The sequence below is a fragment of the Lathamus discolor genome, chromosome 3 (assembly GCF_037157495.1).
Source record: "Lathamus discolor isolate bLatDis1 chromosome 3, bLatDis1.hap1, whole genome shotgun sequence".
Classification (NCBI taxonomy): domain Eukaryota; kingdom Metazoa; phylum Chordata; class Aves; order Psittaciformes; family Psittacidae; genus Lathamus; species Lathamus discolor.
In genome coordinates this window covers 27874818-27902763 of record NC_088886.1, presented here as the reverse complement: position 1 = coordinate 27902763, position 27946 = coordinate 27874818, and the positions used below count along the sequence as shown (strand labels likewise).

Here is a 27946-nt window from a genome sequence, read left to right as displayed (position 1 = left end):
GGTTGTTTTGGCATCTCCCTTGTCCCTGCTCTAGTTAAAATGTCTGTTCTCCTCATCTCCCATTTTTTGCAGCTGCCCTTTCCCCTCTCCCAGCTATAGTAGCTTCAACTATGGTCCTTTGGCCTTCAGCAGAGAATGATTTGTACCATGTAAGGTGAATATTGATTTTTATATCACATGGCCCATGAGGCTTTGGAAACCACATTTTTTTCCCGTTAGTGTGGTTTATCTCTAGCTTTTAGGAAAAAGCGAGCTTTGGGTCCTGTGGGATTTCCTGTTTGGGGTGAATGGGCTCTGCATTTAGATCTTTTCGCTGGAAAGCCACGTGCTGCAGCTGGACTTCTAAATTAAAGGGAGAAAGGGAATTAACCTGGCTTAACCTAAGTTTAGATAATTCCGTTGAGAGGCCAGTGACTCATTTAAAGAATTCAGCAAGTCCACAAGGGCTAGAGTGATACTTCTGAAAGCTTATAGAATGTCATTGCTTTGTGTTTTAACAATTGGGTCCTGCAGTGAATTCTTGTGGGTTGTTGTGGAAAAGAGATTTATTGATGACTTGTGATGCCAGAACGCTTGCTCCGTGCATGTTTGTTTTTTCTTAAAATATGAATACATCACGAACCACCAGGGAAAAAAAAAGAAAAAAAAAACCAAGATGCATTGCAGGCTACAAATGAAATACGATTTAATCCTGCCATAAGTTCAGATGCAGACCTAGGTTCTTCCCACTGCCCTCAAGTTCAGGTCTGAAACTTAATTTGACCTGTGACAAACAAGAATGAAAGCCTCGACACTCTGTTTTGGATCCAAAATTCCTTGCAGTTTTTTGGGCGTCCACTGCTGAGTTTTGGAGAGCGCTGAGCTCTTGGTAGAATGTTGTTGAATCCAAGCTGCTCAGAAGGACTAAATTAATACTCCCTAGTCCAAGGGGTTTTAGCATTTAGCACTCCTGCCCCAGGGTTAGAAAGTCACTGTTTCAAATTCTGAAGTTAAAAATGTCAAAATCAGTTAGGCTATAAATCCCAGTAACCATCAGTATGCATTTATACATCCACCACAAGGAAGGAAGTGAGGAGGGAGGGAGGATACGTCTGTTTGTTTTGAATTAGCATGCTTGTTTTTAATTCCTAATGCAAAAGTGTTTGTGGGCGGGTGCACAGGTCAAGGTGCATGGGTGGCTTAAGAGCTGGACTGGTCGATGCTGTTGCTGTTATGTGCCGAGCTGAGTGCCTCGAGGTGTAAAGGTTTAGTCCGATGCAGGTTATATTTAGCCTCGATTGTAAATTTCATTTGCTTTTGTTCAGGTTGCAGCAGTGTGAATTGCCATGGTCTTAGATGTTGAGTTTTTTGCAAAGCAAATTATTATTGCCTGGAGCAGGTTAGATGGCAGGATTTGTTACAGTTTGCATAGAAACCCTCTGCTGTATTCCCAGTGGGGAGAAAACCCCTCCAAATTCAGAGACAGTTGTAGGCCAAATCCTGATCTGCAATAGCTAGAGTGTTTGGAGTAAATCTGCTGGAGTTAACAGATGTGCTGAAGCTGGCACCAGTATCACTGAGATCAGAATCTGGCTTGATATAAGGCACTTTTTAAAAATGTAATTCAGGCAGCAAGAAGTATTTAAAGCATATTCTGTGACTGTGATAACCTTAACCTAATCAGATGGATGTTTGGTCTAAGAACAGCATAAGTGAGGAAAATTATAAATCATAAGGTAATCAGACTCATTAGGTAATACTTATGACCTGTTCAGCAATATCAGTCGTTAAAAACACAGCTCTTGTGTTCTGGTTAAGAATGAAGAGAAGATATTTTTGTTCTTTGGGCTTTTTTGTGTGTTTTTTATATTAAAACTTAAAATGGCTATTTGTGGGTTTGTTTCCTCAAGGCACATTTATGAAAACTGGATTAATTTATAATGCCATTTGCAACAGAAGAAGCCTGGGGAGGCCGTGCATTTGACATTGCTTTACACAGGCTTTTTAGAGCGATACTGTTATGATTATAAATTTTTATCAATGTGTCTGTTGAGTAAATACTTTATTAACCATGCATTTAATACAACGATATGTTCTCTATGAAGAGAGGAAAATAGTGAGGAAACTGATTATTCTGAATCAGTACTTTAATTTAAAAATACTCTTTCTATATTGCTTTATACTTGAGTATTTCTGTGGTACAGATGGCATTTTTTCTTGCTCTATAAATTAATGTGCTTTTTTTCACTTTCATGACTTCTTATAGTACTGTCTGGGTGTTTTGACGACACATGTTGCAGCGGGCATGTTCTATGTATCTTTGTGTATGTGTTTATATACCTATATAATAATAATTAAAAGCCACAGCAGGTGAAAGAAAACTTTTCCACTCAGATTTCTCAACATTGTACTTGGAGTCTGCAATATTGTGGAAAGACTAAGGTATTTCAGTCAGCAGTGATAACCCAGGCAGACAGGTAAATGAGGGAATATTCCACTCCATTTCCCAGAAGGAGCCATCTGGGAAAACAGTTAAATTTGACCTGTCGTTGGAGCTTCTCAGCCTTTTGGAAAGGTGTACATTGGACCTAATAGAAAAATAACCTGTCACATCTGCCTGTCTTTTATGGGTTTTTATTGGTTAAGCTGTAATTTTTTTGGTGAGGCTGTATAGGTTTTCTCTGCTGCTAACCACTCAAGTTACGAACTTGAATCTTTTTGGAGCCCACTAAAAATATTGGCAGATGACGGTGGGTTCTGGACCTCAAGTGAACTGTAAGAAAACAGATGTTGTATGAACACAGAATTGTTCGCTGATTCTTCTGCTCTTCTGTATGACTATTTGCACAGGCTTTAAAACGTGGGGAAAAGAAGAATAAAAACACATGGCTTTCACAGGAAATAGAGACAATACTAACATTTGAAAATGTTTATGCCCTCTGGAAGAATAATTTTTTAATCGGGTTTAATAGAGTTTTGGCATTTGGAAAGATAAATAGGTTATAAATGCAAGCAATGCAGCAAATAATTGGAATCGTAAACAAATTACAAGTAACACAAAGTAAACCAAGTAGTGTCGGAGTGCATATGTATTTCATATTATTTTATTTGTGCATATGCACACTCTTTTTATGTTCTCTAGAATTAATAAAGGAAGAAAGCTTGCATACTCTGTAAACACTCTAAAACTCCTTTGCAATTTGGTAGGAAATGAGAAGCTTTTATAGAGTTTTTGGACTGTTCTTTAAATCCGTTGTTCAACACACAATAGAAAATGATAACTTTTCCTTGTAAGTAGCAAAAGACTTGTCCGGAAGACTTCATGAATACATATTCTTTGTCCTGTCACTCACAGGTGCACATCCCTTCCCGCACACATCTTTCATTATACCTTTTAAATCCATTTTTTTATAATCATGATGCACATGCATGGGTAGTGGCACAATCTACATAACCCTCTAACCTGCCTATATTTATCATACACGTGAGCTTCTTTTTCATTACAAATAGCAATTTATAAAAGGAAGAAAAATGTTTTTAAGTCTGTGGACAGTGTAATTATGATACTTTAAGCCTCACTAGCTTAGTAATAGCAAAAGTCATAAAAATACTTGGCTTACCCAACATTCTTACTTATAGGTGTAGTGGGGGCTTCCCCATTGTCAGACAGGGCAACATTTTGCCTAAATTAAGCAAGGAGACTTGTTCAGCCTGTTAGAAGGACCCAGTTTGCTGAATGGAAATGCTTTGGACATTCCTGTGTTACTAAGCCTTAGAGAAGGTGATTGTTAAGGAGCTCAGTTTCACTGCTCCATGCACATAGTGACTTGTCTTCACATGGTTCCGCTCTACCCTTTTTGTGGTCTTCTGTTCCAGGACTGTATTCAGTAGTTCTGCGTTTTGATGTAACCAAAGGGCTGTGGTGCACAGCTCCTCACGTAATTTATTGCTAGAGTTGATGTGCCACTGATTCAGCTAGTGCAAGGGGCTGCCATTGCATGTTCCTGAGGTCCAGACTGGTGCAAAGTTGTTTTAGTAATGACAGTGGGAAATTACAGAAATATCCCAAGATGAATTGGGATTAAATGTCAGAAGACATGTAACTGCTCATGACTGGCATCTTCTGGAATTTTTGACAGCTATTTCTTGTGCTGATATCCGATAGTCTTGTAGATGAAGTTGCTATGGCATTTGAACTGGTCAAGTGGAACTGCTTAAATAGGAGAATTTTAATCATAACTAGCCCTTTCAATGAATTAAGCTAAAATAGTGGCCTTTGTCTGTCCAACAGAGCTAGAAGTATTCAGGTAAATTGCACATCTTTTAAAACTGGTCTCTCACATAATCCTCCTCATAAATATGATGATCACTCAACAGAAAGGGAAAAACTCATAAAAAGTTCATAGCAGTCATCATAGTGATAGTAAACTACGGTAGTTGGGGTAAACAAATAAAAAATTAAGTATGAAACTGAAAAGGAAAAGCAAAATTCTTCCCTGGGATAACACTGTTGTGTTCTGGAGACCAAACTTTTCAGATGTGTTCAGGCTCTTTGGAATTAATGGAGTGTTGGAAAGTGGAAACCCAGATTGCCTAAAACACTTGACACCCATACTGAATGCTGAACCAAGGTGTATGTCTATAACTGCACACGTCACTTCTGAAAGGAAAAGTTTTCCCTGAGAAAATACTGGAGGTCATGTTTTTATCACCTTTTCTTTTGTGCACCACCTTCTCCCTTGTATTTCAAGCTGGGCCATCACAAGGAGTACAGAAGAGGTTATGGACAGAAACATTAACAACTCTGTTGACTCCTTTTCCACCTGCAGTAGCAGCTGAAAAACAGATCAAAGCTCAGAAGCAGTTGTGTTCTTGTAATGCTTTATGGCATCTATAAGGTATTCTCTTCATCTGAGAACCAGAGATGAACACTTTATTAGATTTCTTCTCTTCTTTTGGTATAATGCTTAGGAGCAATCCGTTTGAATACCTTGACAGCTTCTGGTGATCAAGCCAGCAAGCTGAATGCCATATAAACACGTCTGGGAAGTATGAGTATGACTGCTGATCCATGTGTAGCCCTTGCCTCTGTGACACACGTTTGTCAGCTGTAAGTTAGAAAAGAGAGAATTATGAAACTATAAAGAAAAGCTTCATCTGATTATAAACGTGTTTTAGCTGAGGATTTTAAGGCTTTGGAGCTGACTTCAAAATTTTGGACCAGCTTCTAAGGGCATTTTGACACCTAGAGAAATCTGTGTTTGTAACTGAGCTGTGCGCCCTGCTTAGCAGCAAGTGCAAAGTGGACTGACGTGTCCTCAGTGTTTGGCCTACTATCTGGTCGTTATAATAAAGGCCAGAAAATCCTAAATATTGAAAATGCATCAGGTATGCTGAACAGGAGAAGTGCATCTGTCCAGAATCTCTGGACGTTCAGCAACCCAGCTGGAGCTCTACAAGGACTCCAGGCATCTGCAAGTCCCAAATGAAAGGCCAGATTTCTCTTTTTCACCTAGATGTTAATTTAGACAGAAAAAGAGGATATGTTCAAGGGAACCTGGCCGTACATTATCACTAGCAAGGCAGCTTGTTCAAAGACAGAATTTGAAGTCAGCAGGAGTTAGATGTGTCTGCGCATCAGGAAACTCCATAAAATGCCTGTTTACATTTGCAGATACCTAAAGGTCCAAGTTTCAAAGCACAGTATTTGATTCTTCTCTGAGGTTATCCTTCCCAAATTGAGAGGGAGCTGGGATCTCAGGCAGGAGGGAGGATCAGCCCAGCTGCTACTCCTGGCAAGGCAGCAGCTGCAGTTCCAGCAGGAGTTACTGTTCAGCACAGAGGCAGAAAAGGAGGTAGGGAAGGGCAGCCCACCCATGTCATCGCCCCTTGATACGTGAGAAGTGCATTTGCAGCCTAGCTCCTAGGTCTTGCGTTGGCTGCTTGGTGTGGCAGGGTCCTGACTGATCATCTGAGCTACTGGCACTCAGGAATCAACTTGGTGCACATCACTGGCTGAGCTTGAGTGGCAGTGCACTTAATGCAGGGGAAATATATCTGTGCTTCTTACAGTCACATCAAAATTACCTGCTTATTGTGGAATTTGTCTCCACTAACTTATGCTGTCTAAATATTCAGTGACTTCTCTTGGCTGTTTTTATGCTGCTTTTACAGTCAGTGGAGTGAAGTAGGTTCCTCCAATGGATGATTCATCTTCCCTATTTTAGGTTTCAATATTAGAATGGGATAAATGACCCTGTAGAGAAGTATTTCACAGAGAGACCTTTAAGCACCTCCAGCTAGCCAAGGTGAATGCCAATCCACTGTGTTAGGAGAAGCCAAGTTAATTTTTCACCCTTCAAAGCTTTTCCCACCCAGGCTTCCAACCACCACCCCCACTGAATGATACTTAAAAGTTTTCAGCTAGCACATGCCTGAGCTGGCCCGGTGTTTCAGGCAGGCTTGTGTTGGTGGACCATGAAGAAGAGTGGCCAAGTTATGAAGGGAGGTGCTGCACTGGCACTGTGAAGTGGCAGCCCCCTAAGAATGCTGCACCCTGCATTCCACCTGCCAGTAGTTGCTAGCTTTCTGCCTTTAGAGGAAGAAGGGCTGTTTCACTCCTATCCTGAGGTAAATAGTGAATGAAATGCTTGAAAAAGGCAGCCATAGATAGAGCCATTGCTCTCAACCTATGCTCTGCAAACCCTGACAGTCCATGATCACTCCTAAGGTAACAAAGAAGAATTCAGAGAAATGTAACTTAAAAAACCATGTTTATTGTCAGTAGATTAACACTCTCCGTAAAGGAGTTTGTCTCTCCTGAAAAACAGTTGGGGGCTGCTGAGCATAAAGGTTGAAAACCACTGAGTTGGAGTAATGTGTCTTTATATGTGGTAATTTGACAGCTAAAGGGCTAAAGCTATTCAGCTGTACCTTTATGAAAAATGCCTGGAGAATTGAATAGAATGTGGTAAACTTCATGTTGGCATTTTTGATCCAGTCTGTGAAACTGAGTAGCTGAAGGGATTCTATAGAAAATACTCTACAAATGCACAAAATAAAAGGAGAATGAAGTGATTTTCTTAACAGTTCCAGCTGATCTTATAGAATCATGCTCGTGCTGTGGATTATATTGTGTACTTTTTTTTCTCTTAAGATTTAAACCTGACAAAAGGCAGAATCATAGAATAGTTAGGGTTGGAAAGGACCTTAAGATCATCTAGTTCCCACCCCCCTGCCATGGGCAGGGACACCTCACACTAAACCATGTCCCCCTCACAAGCATGTCAAGGTCCCTCTGGCTGGCATCCCTTCCCTCCAGTGTATCAACCAAACCACGCAGTTTGGTGTCATCGGCAAACTTGCTGAGGGCGCACTCAATCCCACTGTCCATGTCACAGGCAAAGATGTTGAACAAGACTGGTCCCAGCGTCGATCCCTGAGGGACACCACTTGTTACTGGTCTCCAGCTGGACATTGAGCCATTGACCACAACTCTTTGTGTGTGGCCGTCCTGCCAGTTCTTTATCCAGCGAGTAGTCCACCTATCGAACTGGTGTCTCTCCAACTGAGAGACAAGGATGTCGTGTGGGACAGTGTTGAATGCTTTGCACAAGTCCAGGTAGATGACTTCAACTGCTCTACCCGTGTCCACCATTTCTGTAGCCCCGTCATAGAAGGCCACCAAATTGGTCAGGCAGGGTTTCCCCTTAGTGAAGCCCTGCTGGCTGTCACCAAGCACCTTGTTGTTTTTCATGTGCCTTAGCATGTCTTCCAGGAGAATGTGCTCCAAGTTTTTGCCATGTTCTGTAGTTCCCTGGGTCACCCATTTTCCACTTCTTGAAAATGGGGGTTATTTTTCCCTTTTTACAGTCATCAGGAACTTCACCTGGCTGCCGTGTTTTTTCAAATATGATGGCCAGTGGCTTAGCAACTTCATTTGCTATCTCCTTCAGGACCCGCAGATGGATTTCATCAGTTCTCATGGACTCATGTATGTTCAACTTCTTAAGATGGTCTTGAACCAGATCCTCTCCTACAGTGGGCCTAAGGTCTTAATTCTCACACTCACTGTGTCTGCCTTCCAAGACTTGGGTGGTGCAGTCAGAGCCTTTGCCAGTGAAGACGGAGGCAAAGAAGTCATTAAGAGCCTCAGCGTTCTACAAACCCAGGACAGCCAGTTCTCCTGATAGGTTCCAGAGAGGATCCATGTTATCCCTAGTCTGTCTTTTATATACCTCCAGAATCCCTTCCTGTTATCCTTAACATCCCTAGTCAAGTTTAATTCTAACTGGGCGTTAGCTTTCCTAACCTGGTCCCTAGCTTCCCTGTCATCATCCCTGTATTCTTCCCAGGCCACCTGTCCTTGCTTCCACCTTTTATAAGCCTCTTTTTTCCTTTGAATTTTCTCAGCAGCATCTTATCCATCCAAGGTGGTCTCCTGGCACTCCTGCTGCACTTCCTTCTAGTTGGGACGCAACAGTCCTGAACTTGCAGTAGGTGATCCTTGAATATCAACCAGCAACTAAATGTATAGGCTAATTTCTGTAGAAGAACAGCTTTAATCCATAGTATGTATGTGATGACTTTTTAGTTGTATACACTGAATGTAATTTAAGGTCTTGTAAATCATTTCTACAGAATGCAGAATCATGCAGTCAGGATTTTGGGTTTTCCACCCAGGGTAACTTTGAATCCAGACACTCAGCTTTGACAGTCAGATCCCTAGAATAGCATATGTTTATCACAAAACCCTGGATTTCTCATACAAGATGTTTATAATCTTCCAATGCAAGTAAGAAGGCAGGGCAGGAGTTAGCAAGCAAAATGATTCCCCTCATGGTTACACATGGTAACTTTTTTTAGGAGAATTCTTTTGGGTTTTTTTAACTCCCACATTGATTGAGTTTTACTTGATTTTGTCAGTATTAGTTCACCTTTATTTGAACTGCTGGGTAATTCATTTGTAGAAGAGGCAGTACTTTTAGGTACTTCCACCAGTGTTTAAACAAGGCTCTTGTGCTTTCCCCATTAAAAAAAAAAAAATAAAAAATAAGAAAATTTCGTATTACAATGCTTGTGGTAAATCAGGTTCTGAATTTAACTCCTTCCTACTCTAGTTTCTCTTAACAACTCTGCATTATCAGCACCTGGGGTTTCTAGTTTACTCTCTTTGCAAATATGAATTTGCAAGAAGGGGTTGATGGTAAGTAGCGTGGTTCTAATTTACACTTGTGAAGTGTGTCAGACAGTTTCATGTAGTGCATGGTGAGCAGAGGAAAGCCTGTCTTCCTCTGAAAACAGCCCTTAGAGTATGTCAGAGAGTGTGTTTGGCTGCAATAGTCACTTGCAAATGCAGTACAGTTTTGAAATGAGCTGTCCAGGAGCTGCTGGAGTAAGGGATGCCTGTACTCCTATGAATCCACTCTTTTTCTCTTTTTTCTTTCTCCTATTTCTACTTGTTTTCATACTTCTGGGCTATCACTTTGAAGTGGTTTTGGATGCGTCTACTTCATTACGCTAGTACAAGTTCTGTGGACTCATTTGGATGAAACATCTGTGCCAGTCATCTATTTTGCTAGAACTGCACCAGTGATACAAGTAGTCCTTCCCAGCTTTCTCTTCATTACTCCCTCTCTATCTACCAGGCATCTTTATAGCCTCAACTGTCCCTCCTATCCTCCTAGTGCCTTCCAGACATCTGTTGAAATCACTCTTCCCTGTGGTATCTAAGTACCCTTTTCTCAACCTTCCGCACATGCTTGTCCTCAAAGGAGGAATCTTGTCCATAGCTCATGTGCGTTTATAAAGTCTTTCCTTAATCCATTAATAATCTAGAGGATTAAGCCTGGGGTGATACTTGAGTACATGGCTGGACCTACAGAAGGCTGGACTGTGGCCATCCTTCTCTCTTGCAGGCAACAGGGCAGCGGATTTATGGTGATACCTCACCTGTGCCCTTGGTCAGGAGCTGCAGCCAGTTTGTGTCCTCATAAATCATAGGTGCTCCAGTAGTGTCAAATTCCCTCTAACCTGTCCCATTTCTCTGCTACACCATGTTAACTAGCCTTGCACACTCTTCCTCCCCCTAAAGCCCAGATTTCATCACACTCTTGCCCAGCACCCTCAGAGGAATTGAGAATGAGTCACAAAGGCTGCCTCTGGGGACTCCTACTGATGCAAACTTCCTCCTCCTCAAGGCAGCCTGTGGTTTGAATGCCACAATGCAGACAGTACTTGTTAGCTTGAGCCTTTTCTGTAAAGTTGATGGCAAAGCTTGGTCTCTGGCCCAGCCACCTGGAGCTTGCTCTTCCTTCACTGATGCAGAAGAGGAGACTCTCAGCTCATTCTCTTTGTAGCATCAAACATGGGAGCTGCTCAGAGCCTTTCAGAGTGCCAGTCAACAGGCAGGCAGGTTTTTGAGAAAGGAGTTGTCGTTCATTCTTAAGGTTTGTTCCAGTCCAGGCAGGGGACTGGCATCAACACATTAGGTGAAGTCACTTCCATTACAAGAGCTTTACTGGCGGTCTGTCACCTGCTTCTACAGTCCGTGTTCAGAAACATAATATTTGATCAATAGGGCTCATTTATGTTGTTCTGGTTTGGACTTTCCTCCCTCATGCCTGATAGCCCATTGTCTTTAAAACATTATCTACCTTCTCCCTCTTCACGTGGAAAAGAAAAATGCTTTTCTGGTGGTAATTACACAGTGCCGCATTGTGGACCTTTCATCCCATTACAGTAAGTGGACAAACTACTGTCATTTACAGGAATGAAATAGGTGAGGAAATAGGAAAGTTTCTAGCACTCCCGGGCATAAATGCTAAGCTGACACATGAGAATAATTCTGACAGGAAGCAAATTTTCTTGCTAGCAGTGAGTGCTGCTGCAGTTGTTCATGGACAGAGGAATGGACAATTTTCTGTTCCTTACCAGGTGTTTGAGAAATAGAAGAATCAGGCAGTATTAATGGAGGGCTACAGACCTTTAACTTGTCTCTGTCTGTGCAGTTCAACTGAGACACACTTCAGCTCTTCCTTGCTCTCAGTTTCAAAATCTCTTCAGTCTGTCCATGTACTGCCTTGTACTACTGGATCTGTTGGCAAGGTCAGGTTTTTAACACATTAAGGTGTTTTTTTTCTCCAGCAAAAGTTTGCTGCCATATTGTTCCCCACCTCTGTGTACACACCTTTTTCATCTCTCAAAACAGATTGATGCTCTATCTTGCCTGGGTTTTTTTGTTTTGTTTTGTTTTCTCATTTATAGTGACTCTTTGTGGAAGGTTTACTCTCATGGAAGGTTTGCCCTGACGGTGTAATTGCAGGGGTAGGGTCTTTAACAATGCATCAGCAAAAATGTATTTGGATGTATTAGTGGGAAGAGCTACCAAATGGATAACAGAGCTTTGCTATTCCTTTGCCAGACTTGCTTTGTGGGCTGTGGGTTAGAAGTTGAGTGACTTGCACTTACCTCCCTTTTCTTCATATGTGGTGATTGCCAAATGGTTGGGGGTGTCTGCCTTTATCCCACCTTCGGTGGAAGGTGAGTTTGGTACCCTCGGAGTCCCAGAGAAATGGGTGGTTGAAGTCCCTCTCCAGCCTCTGGCCCGGGTTGGTTAGGCAGCAATTTATTGCCGCCACCTGCTGACCAGGCAAAGGATTTCCCTGGCCCTGGTAGAGCTTGTGCTTGAGGGTGTCCCAGTGAGCCTCTGTCTCTCTCTACCCTATCCAGGGATCCCAGCAAGAGGGCGATGGGGATGTACGGAGAGGTCAGGGTACTTGCTTAAAGCAGGAACACTTGGAAACAAATGCAAGATCAGTCATTTGGGTAAAGGTGACAACCATTGGTGGGGGCTGAGCTGGTCTGACTTTGAGCTGCTTGTAGATTATCAAGCTATGGGTGCTATGGATTATCATGGGTGAGATCAAGCCCAGGAATTTTCGATGATAGATAACCTCATATAACTATGTCACTAAGTAAAACAGCAAGAAATACTGTCAAACTGTCTTCACTTTAATGGATCTCTGAATAGGAAGGCAGGAAATTCAGCTACTCTTTCAGAATAAAGGAAAGTAGAGAAGCAATAAATTTTGTCTAATCCTGAACTTCAGAAATTCAAGTTTGCTCTTCTTTGATTTACTGAATAGACTTAAGGGTCATCTTCAGTGTTCTTCAGAACTATTTCACATTGTTAGCTCTTTAACAAAGATGTCCTTTCATGCTGGTGTTTTTGGACGTGGATTTAAGTAAGAGGCAAGACAGACAAACAAGTACATTACACAGAAGTATGTACAATACCTATTAGGACAGTGTCACTGCACTATATCTTTATTTGGTGACCAGATCACAGCAAGTGGTGGCACTTGTTGTTAGCCTCTGGCTGGTGTGCCTGGGGTGCTGGTACAGGGTTGCATAGCTGCTGTGGTGGGAGCTGACATCTGAAGCTCTCAGGAATCCTGACCCACTTTTTGCCCTTTAATGAGCCATGTGAAACATTTGTCTTCTCTGGGGTCACTCCAGGCTTTCAACCAGCAGTGCTTAGAGCAAGGACAGGGACAGCTCCATATTTTGCTTTGATCTATGTTAATTCTTAAGTCTTGGGATCTGGTTTTAGGCCATCCCAGTCTGCTGCCTCCTGCATTGTTAAGGAAGCTCTGGTATTGAGGGCAGTACCCTACAAGTGCTCTAGAGAGCCAAGGATTTTCATGTCCCTGTAGAGACTGTAATCTCATTTTCTGTCTTTTTTGCAATACTCTCATTTTCACAGGAATGGATGGGTTTTCTCCTAGTTATTCTCCAGTGAGTCTCCCTTTTTCTTGCATTTATTGGGGTTTAGTTTGTTTGTTTGGAGGCGGAGGAGAAAACTCCAAGGAGAAACAAAACGCTGTGCACGGCAGTTCTGCTCGGCTGCCGCGGCGCCGTCCCTGTTCTATCAGAGAAGGGAAAGGTTCCTATTACCATTTTATAATATGTGGTCTCAGGTACATTCCTGCTTTCCTAAGCAGTTTGAGTCACTGCACAGATGTTAGTGTAAAACCCCATTTCCGCTTAACTCCTCATCGCTTGACCTGACGCCCCTCCTGCTGACGCTGCGGCTCTCTTTTCTTGCTCCCTAGGGCTCTGGCACCTCGAGCAGCTCCGCCGCCACCCCTCCATCTGTGTCCACCCCTGTCACTGGCCACAAGCGGATGATCATCCCCAACCAGCCTCCCCTCACGGCCACCAAGAAGTCCACCACCAAGGGCCCGGGGCAGCCAGCACCCATCCCGGTCACTCCCGTTGGCACGCTGAAACCACAACCAGTGCCGGCCCCCTATGCCACAGCCTCTACCCCCAGCCGCCCGGCCTTCAATGTCCAGGTGAGGACAGCGCAGCCCAGCCCGCACTACCAACCACCTGGCCCGCAGCCCGTGCACTATGGCAGCCTGGGGCCGAGCCAGTCCTACACTCCCCCACCGGCCCGCCTGCCCAGTACCACGCAGTATGGCACTCCACAGCCCCACGGGCCTGACTACAGCTATGCCCCACCGCCTGCCCGGCCCTCGGAGCCTGCCTATGGCTATGCACCTCCACAGGGCCGCTACCAAGACCCCTACTATGGGGGGTATGGGGGGAGGAACGGCTCCGAAGCACCCTGCATGCCACAGAGCTCCTGGAAGGCTGAGCCGGCGTATCCTGCTAGTAACACCGTGGGCCAGGCTCCTCTTGGGCTCTACCAGCCACCCGGCACGAAGAAGACCTACATTACCGACCCCGTGCTGGCCCCACAGCCACCTGCGCTGCAGCAAAAGGTAGGAGATGTGAATGTTCACCAGACTTCCTGGAGGAGTGGAGAGCCACGGGGCTGAACATGCCCTGGGACCCTCCCCGAAAGGCAGCCTGGTGGGGTTCAGGGGCACCTGCAAAGGCTTGGGCAGGTCTCCCTCTGCGTGGCTTCTTAAAAGCTGGAAATAGGGAACTCTTGTCTGGTTTGAAATGAGGCTTTTGTGGGGAACATAGAAACACTGCCAGCCTTGAAGGACGAGACGGCTTCACGTGCGGGGGTGTGGCATCACCTGGCGGGCAGAAGCGAGGTTCATCCCTCTGACATGCTGTTACCATCAGAGTTCACTGGCCATACCTCCGTATGGCATTGTTGCACTTGGGTCCTTCCTTCTGGGCATACCCAAGATCAAATGAGAGGTTGGGAACTCCATGTGCTTGTGGACAACTCTGTTCACCAGACAAATCCTTCCTCTTCTTAGGCAGATAGGAGGTACACAGGAGGCTGGTTTTGATTGTGGTTCAGAGCAATTGCAGAGGTTGACCTCTAGTGTGTTGCTGTTCAAAAATCACTTATCGCTGAAACCACATGGAAATGAGTTCCCACAGAGCTCAGCTCTGATTTTCCTCTCAAGTGATGATACGCTGAGGTGGCCCCTATCCGCTTGAACTGGTGCCTGATCCTTATGAAGAGAAGCCAACTGAAATAGAAAGCTAAACTGGTCTGCCTGGTTTCTCTGCCCAAACTGATGCTGGCTGGCTTTTGTCACTTCTGTTGGTGGCTGTCCCTATCATGGCTCTGGGGACACACAGTGCTTTAGCTTTGTGGGATCCTCACAGTGTATGATGAGCTTGGGCTCCACCAAAGGGTGAGGACAGCCAAGCCCAGGCAGGAAGGCAGTGAACCCATCACCACTCAGGCCCACCCTGTCTCATCTCAGCTGCTCATCAGATTGTGGGTGCTCACAGGGAAGGGTGGAAAAGCTTCTGACACATAGCAAAAAGTCTGTCCTTTTGGCATTTCCTTCACTAGCAGCACACAGACTGTTTTCCCTGAATTTGAGATTTCCTGACGCTGGGAACTTTTGAAGGCAAAGACATTTCTTCAGGCAGTTTAGAGAGGGCAGTACATTACAAAAGTCCTCGAAATATTATCTACTAGCAGCTAAGAAACTGCTTTTTATCTTTTCTTCCCCTTCCTTACCAAGGAGCTAGGAGTGGGGAGAGAAGTAATAAACTCTCGGCTGTGCAGGTACTTGGTATAGAGCTTAGATTAGAAAGTAGTGAAAGGTAAGAAATCTGCACATAGCCTTAACTGGTGTAATTGCTGTGGTTCCAGTGGAGTCACTGAGGAAATGCTGAGGTACAGCAGATCCATATTTAGACTTTTATAGATACAAGTAGGCTTATATATAAAAAAAATTGAAAAACTTTGGTTCACTCAGCATCTCTATGGAAACACGAATCATCTCAAACCACAAACAGCACGAGCCTGTTAGTCTCATTTGCATTACAAAGTTGGAAGGACAATTTAATTTAGCTCAAGTTTGGGGTTTCATGTGTACATATATGTATTTATATATCTGTCTGTATGTGTGCACATGGCATTTGCAAATACCATGCAGAAGTACTTCTTATGTATCTCTATAAAAATAATTGTAGTTTTTCTGCAAACCAGACTCCCATTCATTCCCTTCCAGCTTGCTAAATATCTGCATTATTACCTATTTCGCTTTTGAACTTACAACTCTTCTCTAACACACTGGTGGCAGACTCTGCTTAATCTCTGCTTCGTAACATATGTAGTGTAATTGGTGAAGAATTGAAGGTGATCTTAACAGGAGATGGTCGATAATAAAACACTGTATACTTTGCTAGTGAAGCAGTGTTGTCCATTTTTACCACATGCTCTTTTTTTTTTTTGCAGAGTAACTCATTCATAAAATCAACTTTTGGAAATACTTTATGTAAAGGAGAAAAAGAAGGAAATTTGTATTAGAACGGATACCTGATAGGGAGAATTGTCAGTGTAATTTGACTTGTTGGCTACAGTGTGAACTTTAACGTATTTCCTACATACTGGCTTCTGCATTTCATTGTGTTTTACCTTTTCAAGGTTGGTTTGAGGCCTTTCAGTTAAGGAAATTGACTTGAGAGCCAGGGTAAGAAGTGGGCATTAATGCATATCATGTAAAATGCAAGAAGACCTTTAGGAATCTTTCTTCTTGCAAGGGAATGGTCTCAAAATATAAGACAATTTCTAATTGTATTCAGAAAAGTGCATTCTTACTCTTGAATGCATTCTGTGTGCAAAATACTAAGGATGTTGTAACAAATCCGTCTCAGATTAGAAGTCCGTGGTCCTTAATTCTAATGCATACAATGATCCATCACTGTGAGAGGTAAAATTTTTCATTAAATTTGTTTAGGGCTTTTAAAGAGTAAAAAATAAAGTAAAAGAAAATAGTTTATATTTTGCAGTTTGGCTAGGAATTGGTTCATGGTACTGTGGCTCTGTGTTTTTTGCTTCTTACTAATCATGCTGAAGTCACTGCTGATCCAAAATAAATCTGGATTGGTATGGGAACAGCAAATAATCTGTACTGGTTCTTAAAGCTCACTGAGAACAATGAGTTTTACTCATACATAGTGCTGTGTTGTATTCTGGTCTTGAGCCAGTTATGGAAGTGAGAGTCATGCATGTGAAATCTCTGTGCATTTTAGCCTTTTGTATCACCCTGTCTAGCATTAATGCCCAAGTCCCACTTAGGAAATTAACTGGTGGAATGCATGTCAATATTTAAATCTTCATGTGCCTCAAGGGCATTCCTGACCAAAAAACCTCAGGAGCTGTCTCCTCTGGGTGGTAGGTGGTGGGGATTTCTGTAGGAGCAGCAGCAGAGTTGTCATGAAACCATCACAGAAACATGTGACAATGACTGGGTGCTCTCATACATGCTGTGCCAATTCAGACTAACTCAAAATCTGAAGCCCCTCGCAAAGGCCAGAGAGCATAAGACCATGGTGATTCATTAGGTACACTTATTTCTGACACCAAGATGTCCATAGCAGGAAAAACAAAATGGCAAAGCCAGTTTCTGACATGGAGAATTCCTGCAAGTTTGCCCTGTGGCTGAAATAGAGTTGACAAAATTCCCACCACTGAGCAGCTCAGCTATCATCAAATGTGCTGGACTGCTTAAGATGCCAAAAATCCTTGTCAAGCTCTCATATCTCCAAATAGGTCTAGGTACTTTCACTGTTCTTGGTCATGTTTGAGTGTTTTTGAGACACCATTGTGTGTACCCCAGGTGGCTTTTTGGACCTTTTAGGGACCTCATGCGTCTCCTGGTATATCTGAGGGGTGACCACTGTAGACAGCTGGGAGGTCTCTTCTTCCTAGATCTCAGATCTTCTGTATTCTTCCTCTTTCTGAGCATACTCAAAGGCCTGGGGAACCACATTCCTTTGTGTCCTGGGTTCAGCAGTAAGGAGTGTGCAGGGACCCGCACATTTTCAGCGTCCAGACTGGATGCCATTGAAATCACTTGAGATAACTCATGGGTTTGGTCCAGAATGGTGGAAATCTTAACAAAACCACTCATCTCTTGAGAGCAATCTGCCAATTTGGGAAGGGCAAAACTTTCTCGTAGCTCTGATTTACTGCAGCATCCAAATCCATGCTCCTTTGCTGCGGATTTGCTGGAAGGAACAAGGGAGCAGTGTCTCTTTGGTAGCTGTGTCTGTTCTTACTGACATGGTATAAGTCATGTTCCCTGACCCTTTAAATTCACACCAGCCATGAGTCACATTGTCGCCATTTACACATATACAAGTATTGGTGCATACGGAGCATGACCTTCTCTTCAGACAGCCCTTCAGTGTTGTGTACTGTTCTAGGTAAGTGCTGTGGCAATAAAGTAGGAAGACAGCTGGAAATTAGGAGGTAAAATTACAAAGGCAGCTTATGCGTTTGGCATGATTTAGGTGGTGGTGGCCACTCATGATTAGCAGACCTCAACCACTGCGTTGTTTCAGAACTGCTGGAGGTGGTGTTTCTTTGCAGCCTGCTGCCACCAGCATTGGCATGGTCTCAGGAAACTTGCAGTGCCCAAGAGGAAACTGTGACAGCTTACTTTTTTCTCATTTTACACAGCTTTTGTCAGCTTTTCTACTGATTTAATACCTGTGATGGAGGCATTTGCTTGGAAGTTTCATTTTTGCCTCAGCAACATCTGCTCACCAGTGTCCTTTGCTATGACTGATGCACTTCTCTTGTACTGGTTTAATAATTTTTACAGCCTACCATCACTCACATAAAGTAGATACCTTCGGCACTTGCGTTTGAACTGAGACTAATGCTCTTGCTGTTCGCTGTTAATCTAGCGACTGTTCTCTGCAGATGAATAAATGCAATATGCCAGATTCCCTCCTGCTGTCACAGGGATATATTCTTTCTTAGCATTGCTTTTTGCTTGTGGGGAAAGGCAGGCAACTTGCTGTGCACTGTCTGTCTCCCTTTGTGTGTATTCTCCCCCCAAATCTCATATCTCCACCCAAGTGTCCTCTTCCCAAAAGTCACTTATTGAAAATTTCCACTGTATGGGATTCAGAGACTTTGTAAAATGATGGTTGAAGTTGGTTTTCTATCAGTGTGAGACAGTAGCTTCCCATACTTTTAAAATACTAAAATAAAGCAAACCCAAGTAAAATGAAAAAAGCTTACTTGAAATATTCTACTTTGGCATTTAATGAATTAAAGACATAAAGCTAATGTAAAATGAAATAGAAGGTGAAATTCCAAGATTCAGAGTTGAATTCGCGATTTCAACATGACATTTCAAAATTTCCAGATGAATATGCAGTTCCTTTCTACCCTGAGAATAGCAACAAATGTCAAAATGTTGACATTCTTCACAAAACAGTAATTCCAAGTTCTAACCAGCACTAGCTGTATATCAGCTGCTGACTCTGTCATTGCTTATAGGTGGATTAAATTAAATACCACTGCTTCTGTTAAAATAAGGAGAAGGGGAAGAAGACAAGTAGTAGTGTCTAACAATGAGATGAGAAGCTCAGAGTTAGGGCTTGGTAACACTCTATGGCATTGAGAATCATGTTTTCGTTGTCAAGGTATTATAAAACTTTGCATCAAAATCTTTAGCTTTCTTCCAGGATTGTCAGGTGAAACAATGCTGCCAAGAGGTGCAAAGAGGTGTTTTCAGAACAGTGTGCTTATCCTGGCAGCAGAAATCTGACACAGTCTGGTTTATACCCTAAACTTTTGAAAAAGCCCAATTTTTGGCTTGTAGTGTGTTTAACATTTTAATTTCAAAACTTTGCTCTTTGTTATTTTTATTATATTTTTATTATTTCAGTACTCCATATACTAGCAGGAACCAGCTGAAGACAGAACAATTTAACAGATTTGTCTCTTAGGAATCATACATTTGAGTTGCTTTCCTGAAATAGAGAAACAGCAAGTTGCCAAACAATTACCTTGAAGTTAAAGATAACAGGGAGCCTGCAGTTGCAGGAGTAAGTCAGGTCAGCATATACCGAGAAACCAACTTAAATACATGGCTTCAGGCTGCAGCTTTTGCAGCTTTAGCCTTTAGTCAGCCACAATGGGTTAGTAATATAACAGGAATAATTGAGAAAGAGGCTTTTGGCATAATACCTGGATGTTCTTTCTTGCTCCTTCTTAAAATAAGCTGAGGACAATGCCTGCATACATGGTAAGGCATGGGGCAGCCTTGAAGTTAATTAAGGGCTCTGTTTCTGTACTGTTAACTCTTGATAACCAAGTGTCTACCTTTGCAGATACTTCCAGATCATCTTACAAATGAGGATTTTGTATCTGAGGCCATAAAATATAGTCAGCATATATTTACCTATAGGTGGGAAGGAACATCTGATGGGGAGGCTGTATGGATTTTGAGCAATGGTGCTTGCCTGAGCCCTGGGGCCAGCTAAGCTCAGGTCTCTAATGGACAGCCTCATCTGTAGCACAGTGAGGCAAGGATGGTAGGCTTTACTACTGGTTTACGGCTTTCAGTTCAAAAAGCAGCACCCATAAAAGTCAGTGACACTTAATTCACAGGCATACTCTGGCTATTGTGTGTAATGGTGCTGGTGATTACTGGAGGAACTGTGTCCTTCCCTTTTAAAATACAGCAGAGTCCAACCACATTGCAATTCTTCCAAAGCCAAGGCACCAGAGTGTGTGGTGAAGCTATTCTTTTACCAGATAACCTCTGTGTTATTGTCAAGTTTATTGCAATGAGGGTAGGGCACAAATAGATAGGAAAACTTGCCCAAGCTTAGGCAAGTTCGATTAGGAGAGCTGGGGAGAATGAGGAGACATGGAGCATCTTGGTGTCACTGGATGGCTTCTCTTTTTAAGGCAAGAAAGGCTCTGGCTGCCCAGTTGGTGTGAAACTCTTTGGGCTTATGACGCAATGGTAGTTCCAGTGTTAAGATAAGGAACTCCTCACATCATAGTGATGATTTGGGTGATGTGATATTTTGTTCATGTAATTTGGAATGGATCATCCTATGTTTGGGGAATTTTCCCACTGACCTCTGTGAAACATTTGTGGTCTTAATCCGGTTCTTAACGGCACTTGTACACATATTATAGTAATAGCTCGTAAAGCACCACTTTATGTAGGGAGCTGTGCACAGTTTACAAGATGACTCATTTCTCCATTGGTACGTATGGTTGTCTACAACTAGACTCTTGAGCCTAGTACTTCATTGAGGAAGCAAGTTAGGAAATTATGATGGTACATAGTGAGCAATGCAAGCCATGTAGAATCCCACCAAAAATGAATATTCAGTTATAAAGAGTCAAAAGTAGTCTATAACAGCTGCTGATATAATGCTTTTTTTCTGCAAGAGTAATGGTAAGAAACAGCAATATATGGTTACATTTACTGATCATAAATGTTCTGGTACTAAACTAACTTAGGCTACCACATAATAGTCTTCCTGATAAGATTTACTTCTGAATAACTATAAAGAAACACAATATAGGAAATTAAATAGCCTTTGTGACAGGGAGCGAAAAAAGTTTTAAAACAAGGAGCTTTCCTATCACAAGCTGAAAGAAATCCTGCAAGGCAAACAGAATCTACAATTATACTGACAGTTTTGTTCTTAAATGAAAATAATAGTGAATTATAAAGCTATAAAATTGTTTTCACAACAATATTTTGTTTTTACAACTCATACTATTTCACTTAGTAGCTGCCTGGCTCCAGAGCAAGTTACATAATGTGGTATTATGAATATGGTGCCTCAACTTTTTGTCTGGGGAATTAATTTAAGGGCTCTAAACTTTCCAATCACATTTTCTGCTTTGTTCCAGATGCAGTGTATTCTCTCTGCTGGAAAATATATCAGATGAACTGTGTGTTTCTTGTAGCAGAGTAGTATTAATATGCCTCTTTATCCACACTAAAAGGGCAGTGACTTAGTTTTATACATAACCTCAAAATAGTCCAGGTTGAAATGTGCTGTCTGAAGTCAGCTACATAAAACAAATTAGAGTAGCGGAGCTGCTATGTGTTAGCTGATCAATCTAGCATTAGCAAGGATTTTCCATGGTGTGGTTTAGCACAAGGACAGACAGATGCATTATTATTGCTGACAGATTCACTCATCCCCCCCAGTTAAATCTTTTTCTAAACAAACAAACAAAATTTCCTCAAACAAATTGGCAGTAACTTAAACTGACGTGTTAGGATTACTTTAGTCATCAGTAAAATGGAGCCACACCTGAGCAACAGATTAGCTATAATTTCACCTAGTTATTGCCTAATTAGACTCTATTTTACCAATACCAGAAGGATACTTTTTCCTGGAGGTTCCTCCAGCTTTTTGAGAGCTGATCACTCATTAAATCAATCACCTTCCTTTCTGTTGTTGCTGTAAGAGAGCTTGAAGTGAAAACTCATTACTTTTCTGGGAAAACAAACAAAAAAATGGCAAAGTGGCCAAGGAAGCTCCTGCTGTGTATATGCCACTGTTGCATTCCTTCTAGGCTGTCACCAGGAAGCCCAGTGGATTTAATTTTTCAGTCTAAGTTGGAGGACAGAAGAAATCTATGTGAAGTGTCCTGCAAGATTTGTAAACCTCCATTTCATGAGTTTCTTGCAGATTTAAAGTTCCACGTGACTTATCGCGTTCCCCTGGTCTGATGAACAGCATCAGAGAGGTGCCCTGTGCTGCCTTCCCCAGCTTGTGTTAGAAGAGGGCTCTTCTTTTATCTTTGTCCCATCAAAGTCTTTTCTCCCTCCTGTTAAAGAACACTTAATTTGTGACCTCTCTTCCCCCAGGCTGCATCCCAAGAGCCTGCTTTAGAAACACATCAACTGTTCCACAGCCTCACTTGAATATTTCCGTTAAAACTTTCTCCTGAACCCATGTCATTAACTGCATTTCCCATAATCTAGATTTTTCACAATTTCTATGTGTTTCCACATCATTTTCCCTGAGGGTGCTTGTCCTGGCTTAAGCATAAAACTGGGGGGGTTTGCTGCTGTTGCTGCTGTTCCAGATCACTGAGCAAGTGGTGGATGTGTCTTTCTAATAGATTTTAAGTACAAAGTATCACAGCTGTATTGCAGGCAAATTTGGCCCTGTAGATAACAGAGCATGCTGGAAATGCATGTGCTTGCGATTGTTTCTTTGTGAGATTGCGCACTAATAATTATGTCCAAATAGAGTTTTTAAATCTGAATTGAGCTTCCCACCCGCCTTTCTTTACCTTTTCACCATCAGGCCACCTTCATGTGAATAAATACAGTACAACAAATAAAACCATATGTGTAATTAAAAGAAATTCAGTATAAATTTAAGCAGCATGATGATAAGAAAGGTAAAAGGATAAAGAAGACTGGAAGCTCATTTCTGTGTGACCTGCTTTTGAATAAACAGCATTATATTCCACAGTCAATTATCCAAAAAGTACAATGTGTTCTGTTGCCAAAAAAAGGTTGTCAGACAGAAGTGGTTAGTCAAAAGGACACATGCACTGGAGTGAACATTAGTCTATTGTACTCAGTATAATATTGTACAAACAGGGCTGGTTTGTTGCTGGCTTTTCATTTTTCACTTTAAAAAAAAAAAAAAAAAAGAATAATAATTTTTGACCACAGATGAGATTATGCAGCATTTTATTATTATTTCATGAACATCTAATTGCAGGCTTCAGCAAGAGGTGCAGGCATTGCTAGGGAAATCAAATAAGGTATGCTCTGTGCAGCCCAATAATAAGGCTTCCAATACAAAAGTGGAAAAACAAGTCATTAGTTACTACCATCGAACGGAAGAGGTCTAATGGGAGCCACAGGATAAACATTCCATTTTATTATGTCTTCGTTATATGTTTTGCAAGACTCCGTGGTTATAAATTAAAATTGCTTTTTGCACAGTGGCTGTAAAAAGTTCCAAATCTGTGAATGTACCTATTATTTTTATTTATATCACAGCAGACTGCTAGCAAAAATAACTTTTTTTTCCTCCTGTGTGTTAGTTAAAAGATGAAAAATGCATACAAATGCATATCTGCAGGCAGCGCTCAAAAATCCCTCCCTCCCCTTTTTTTTAAATATCAAGATGACATCAGTTGAAGTGGGAGAGGACACAAACATCTCAGATAAAATTAACTTCTTCACCATTGCACAAATTGTTACGGTCTGGTGTTTGTTTAGAAATATAAATTAATGCTAGCTAAGGCATTTAGGCTGTGTACTTTGACAGGTGAGACAGAGTTTATACTTGAGACCATGTCACAGAAAAAAATGTCTTCTGCAAAGCGGAAGACTTTCCGGGGCTCTTCTCCAGTTGAATTGGCAGTCTTGAAGACCCTGCTTACTAGCAGAAAATGTGGTGTTAGAACAGGATTTTCCCGTGCTGTCTCTTGCTATCTAAGCCGGCAGGAGACATGTTGCTGTGCGAAGGAATGTGTTCAACCTCTGACTCTTTTCTGAACCTTCCAGCAGAACAATTAATTTGTTTATTTTTTCATTCAGCTTTCGGAAGTCACTGCCCCAAGGTAACAGCCAGAGCAAGAGATTTGTGGAAATGGAGATTTGTGGTGGTTGGAAACATCTGTTTCTCCTTTTAAAAAGAATACAAAGGACATGCAGTCATAAACCCTCCTCAACCCTTCTGCTTCCATTTAGGAGTTAATCATTAACCGGGACTGTAAGCAGATGCTTCTCTCGAGGACAGGCTATCCTGTGCAGTAGGTTGGTGGCTTTCACCTTGCAAATCCCAAGCGTCAGCAAATTACTACTGAGCTGTACTTCCCCCAGATCTATGAAAGCCTGTTGTTAGAGGCTTAAATTCATTATGTGGGGGCCTGCAGGTCCAAGGGAGGGGGGCGGGGAAAAGCTATGCAAATTAAAGAGACAGGAAACCACTGTCCTAGGGACTTTCCTACTCTTTCATATTAGTATTCCCCATGGGCCACTGAGGAGGTAAACCAAGGTGGTCTCACAGGGGCTGGGAATTCCTGCTGTAGGTGGGGACAAGGTTCATGAGCATCTGTCTCCTGGGACTGGGCAGAAAGAGCCTCCAGGCAGGGAGTCATGGCACATCACTGGGATTGAACAGATCAAAGCAAAAAATGACACATGCTTCTCAGTCTGCACAATGGTGCTGCTGCTGCTCCCTGGTTATCACTGTTACAAGTTTGCTAGTGCTACTTAATAATTGTTCTAAATATAAGACAAGGCAAAGAAATCAATACCTTGGGACCTAATTGTTTTTCTGCCATTTGGAAATTAGAAAGAAAAAAGAAAGTGTGTTTAGTGCTGAGGGACCTGTTTCAGAGTAGGAACCTGAATTTTTCTACATAAGCTGACTTCCTTCAGACTTTGCCTCCCACTGTGCTGACAGTTGCTGAGAAATTATTTTATTTCCCATTTTAGATGTTGGACAGTGACTCAGTATGCCCTGGAAATGCTATCATTCTAGCAATTTTCTCATGTGGTAGCTCAGCTTAATGTCAAAGAAACAGGTAGTTATGAGTCCAGACACCGTAACGTCGGACTTAGGTTCTAAAAATAAATGCTTGGTTAACTTCTAGTTGTCAACAACTTTTCTATTGCCCCACATGCTAGAAAATGGAATAAGTGGTCTCATGAAATTCCAGGCACTGTCTGTGGTCAACAGAAGCATCTACAGAAGATTAAATATGCTGGTAATACAGATAAAAGCTATGGCCACACTTAACGATGTAGTATATACACCCTGCTGTATAGAAGTTTGGGAGCAGAAGAGTTAACTGTTTACTAAGAAGACCAAGTGAGCAAGTGTGGGTCTAGATAGGCCTTGCTAGCATGCCTGATTTCTCAAATATCTCCTTTCTGGCTCTAGGCTAGGTAGTTTAACCTTTTTCCCTCTTAGTTTCCTCTGTAAAACAGGTATAATGTTTGCCTCCTGTATCACAGTGGGGGTTTTGAGACTTGATTGTCTGCAAAGTAGTTTTAAAGTCTATAAATGCAAAGTATTATTCCTATTTTCTATGTGAAAGGCAATTGAAATCATGTGCAGAGCCTCTCACAGCAGGCACAGTGGTTACTTGCAATGAAGGATATTTCTGCACCTTTGTGTGGAAATGAAGGAAAGACCGCTTATATCTGTGGTTATTAAAAACAGTTAACTTTTAGCATTTACATAGTGGTTTATATTTTCAGAGGCCTCTGATGAATCTTAATTGAATTCTTCACAAAGCCTCTTGAAGGTGTATGGCAATATCCTGCTTTTATGGTCATTTACCCATATTCACAAATGGTGAAAGTAACTGAGCCGAAATCACATGGATAGCAGCCACATGCCTTTCTCCTCCATCAGTCTGTGTCTTGATGCAGTGACAAAGGGATAGCTAGATATCTCTTCAGCTCTGTGCTGAAGGGATAAAAAGGTTGCCTCAGAGGTGAAGAATGAATTAATTAACTAAGTCATATGGTTTTAAGGATGAGTTAGCTTTAGGACAGTGAGGTATATACCTCCTAGCCTGAGGAACAAAGCAGCATTCCGACCTTGTCTGGATCTGAGGACTTTTGTGGGATTTAGGATGAACAGGGCCCACTCTCTCCTCTGCGGAGTGTGTGCTTAGAGCAGGAATACACAGTGTCTTGCCATGGTGTAAGTAACTGTTTTATTTTGTTGCCAAGTATGGGGAAAGGCCAGCCAGATCAGGCATGACTACTAGCATCCTGGGGTTTTCTGTTACTTGAAACGCTTATCTGCATGTTTTATGGTGAACCAGATGCAAAGAATGTGGGACATGAGGAAGAGGATGGATGTTGTTGCTCAGTGTTCAGGATTGTTCAACCAGTTTCCTTTGGGAGACTGAGGGGTGACCTCATCAATGTTTACAAATATGTAAAGGGTAGGTGTCAGGATGATGGAGCTAGGCTTTTTTCAGTGATATCCAGTGATAGGACAAGGGGCAATGGGTGTAAACTGGAGCATAGGAAGTTCCACGTTAACATCAGGAAGAACTTCTTTACTGTAAGAGTGACAGAGCACTGGAACAGGTTGCCCAGGGGGGTTGTGGAGTCTCCTACACTGGAGATATTCAAGGCCCGCCTGGACGAGTTCCTGTGTGATGTACTGTAGGTTACCCTGCTCTTGCAGGGGGGTTGGACTAGATGATCTTTTGAGGTCCCTTCCAACCCTTGGGATTCTGTGATTCTGTGTTCAATCTGGGATGGCTCATCAGACATTTGGTGGCCATGTTATGCTCCATTTGGCCTTAGAAGGCTGTAAAACAAATTTATGAAAGGGAGCTGTTTGCAGCTGGAGTCAGGCTATCTCTGTACAGTAATTCCAGCTGTTGCAAGTTTATGAGACAAGAAGCCAGGAATGGAAACACGCAAACATCCCCAAAAGCTGCAACAGATATGACACCACATACATGAAGGCCATATACAGAATAGGTATAGAAAAATATTTTAGCAGTGTGTTTGATCTAAGCTATGAAGGCACTTAAATTGTAGCATACATGTCACCATTTTGTGGTATGTATACTGGACCAAAGTGATGTTGGTATAACTGTATTAACTTTGGAGCAACTACGTTGACATAATAGCAGCTTGGGGTATAGATCAGAAACTAACAGTGTTTGTCATCTGGGGTTCTCAAGCTACAGCTAGGAGGCTGAGTAAATTACAGGGTAGCCTCTTCTGTTCTTTTACTCCCTCCTGCTAAAACAATTACATATTGTACCTAATTCTAGTGTTACAGTGACTTTATGGTTAGCTCTAGGGGAATGAACACCTTGTACTTGCTGGTGTGTAGGTGAGCTTGGGCTAGTGTATACTAGCCTTAACATTTTTTGATACTTTCTTTCATGAGACATTGATTCTGAGCAAAGGGCGAATTTACTTCCCATATGACAAGGTATCCATATGTGAGTTCTTGTAAAGGAGGAGGAAGAGCAATGCCCTAACAGAACAACTCAAGTAAGTGACACCCAGCAGTGGTTACCTATCCATTTATGAGAAGATTTGCTGTAGCTTTTAGAGTGGAATGTGACTGATTGGGGTTGTTTGTGCGCAGACACCACCAGTGATGTGGGTCTGGTGACAAAGGACTGTTGGCAATATAGGTAGAGAGCAAAGATAGGTGTCAGGGTGGGTTGGTTGTGAACGTGTATCCTCACAAGGTGCAAAGCAGAAATAATATTGAAAACTTGGCCCATTTTTACAGATATGTGTTTCTTCCTAAGCTTGCTTTCTAAGCTCCCTACTCCTGATTTTTCCCAGAAGGATTTCTTTGTATCTCACATCCTATTTTTCTTGAAAAGAAGTTTTTTCCCTTCTTGTCCTAACACTCTGCACAGGAGGCAGCTGTTCACTCCTCCTCAGTGATGAATATATAGAAGGTCTGCATGCAAAGTTCAATATACAAGGTCCAGAGCACTATGATGACAGTAAGCAAGGCAGCTAAACTGAGCTTTTGCTGATGAGAGTTTATTGCTGATGGTTTCATACCAGCTCATATCTGCTCAGCTGTTCTGCAGATGTCTTTCTTCCCCAGCACTGATTTTTCACTTGAATTACAGGAGACTGATTCCTCAGCAAAGGTGTGCAGCTTTCCTCGGACCTGTGTGATCACCACTGGATAGATTTAGATTGGCAGGAGCCCAAGAGATTTGAGCGCTGGGAAAACCATGAGGACTCAT

General features: G+C 42.2%; 1 protein-coding gene across 9 annotated transcripts in view; it reads left to right on the top strand.

The window, feature by feature from the left end:
- LPP (LIM domain containing preferred translocation partner in lipoma) overlaps positions 1–27946 on the top strand; it is a 353102-nt gene that overhangs the window by 203785 nt on the left and 121371 nt on the right. For 8 of the 9 annotated variants that reach the window (XR_010611484.1, XM_065674286.1, XM_065674285.1 and 5 more), the window contains one exon: positions 13095–13769. Coding sequence is in view for 8 of the 9 variants with exons in the window: in XM_065674286.1 (XP_065530358.1) it covers positions 13095–13769 (675 nt within the window). In the remaining variant the exon portion in view is untranslated. The remainder of the gene's footprint in view (positions 1–13094; positions 13770–27946) is intronic. The other variant, XM_065674290.1, reaches the window with a different exon arrangement.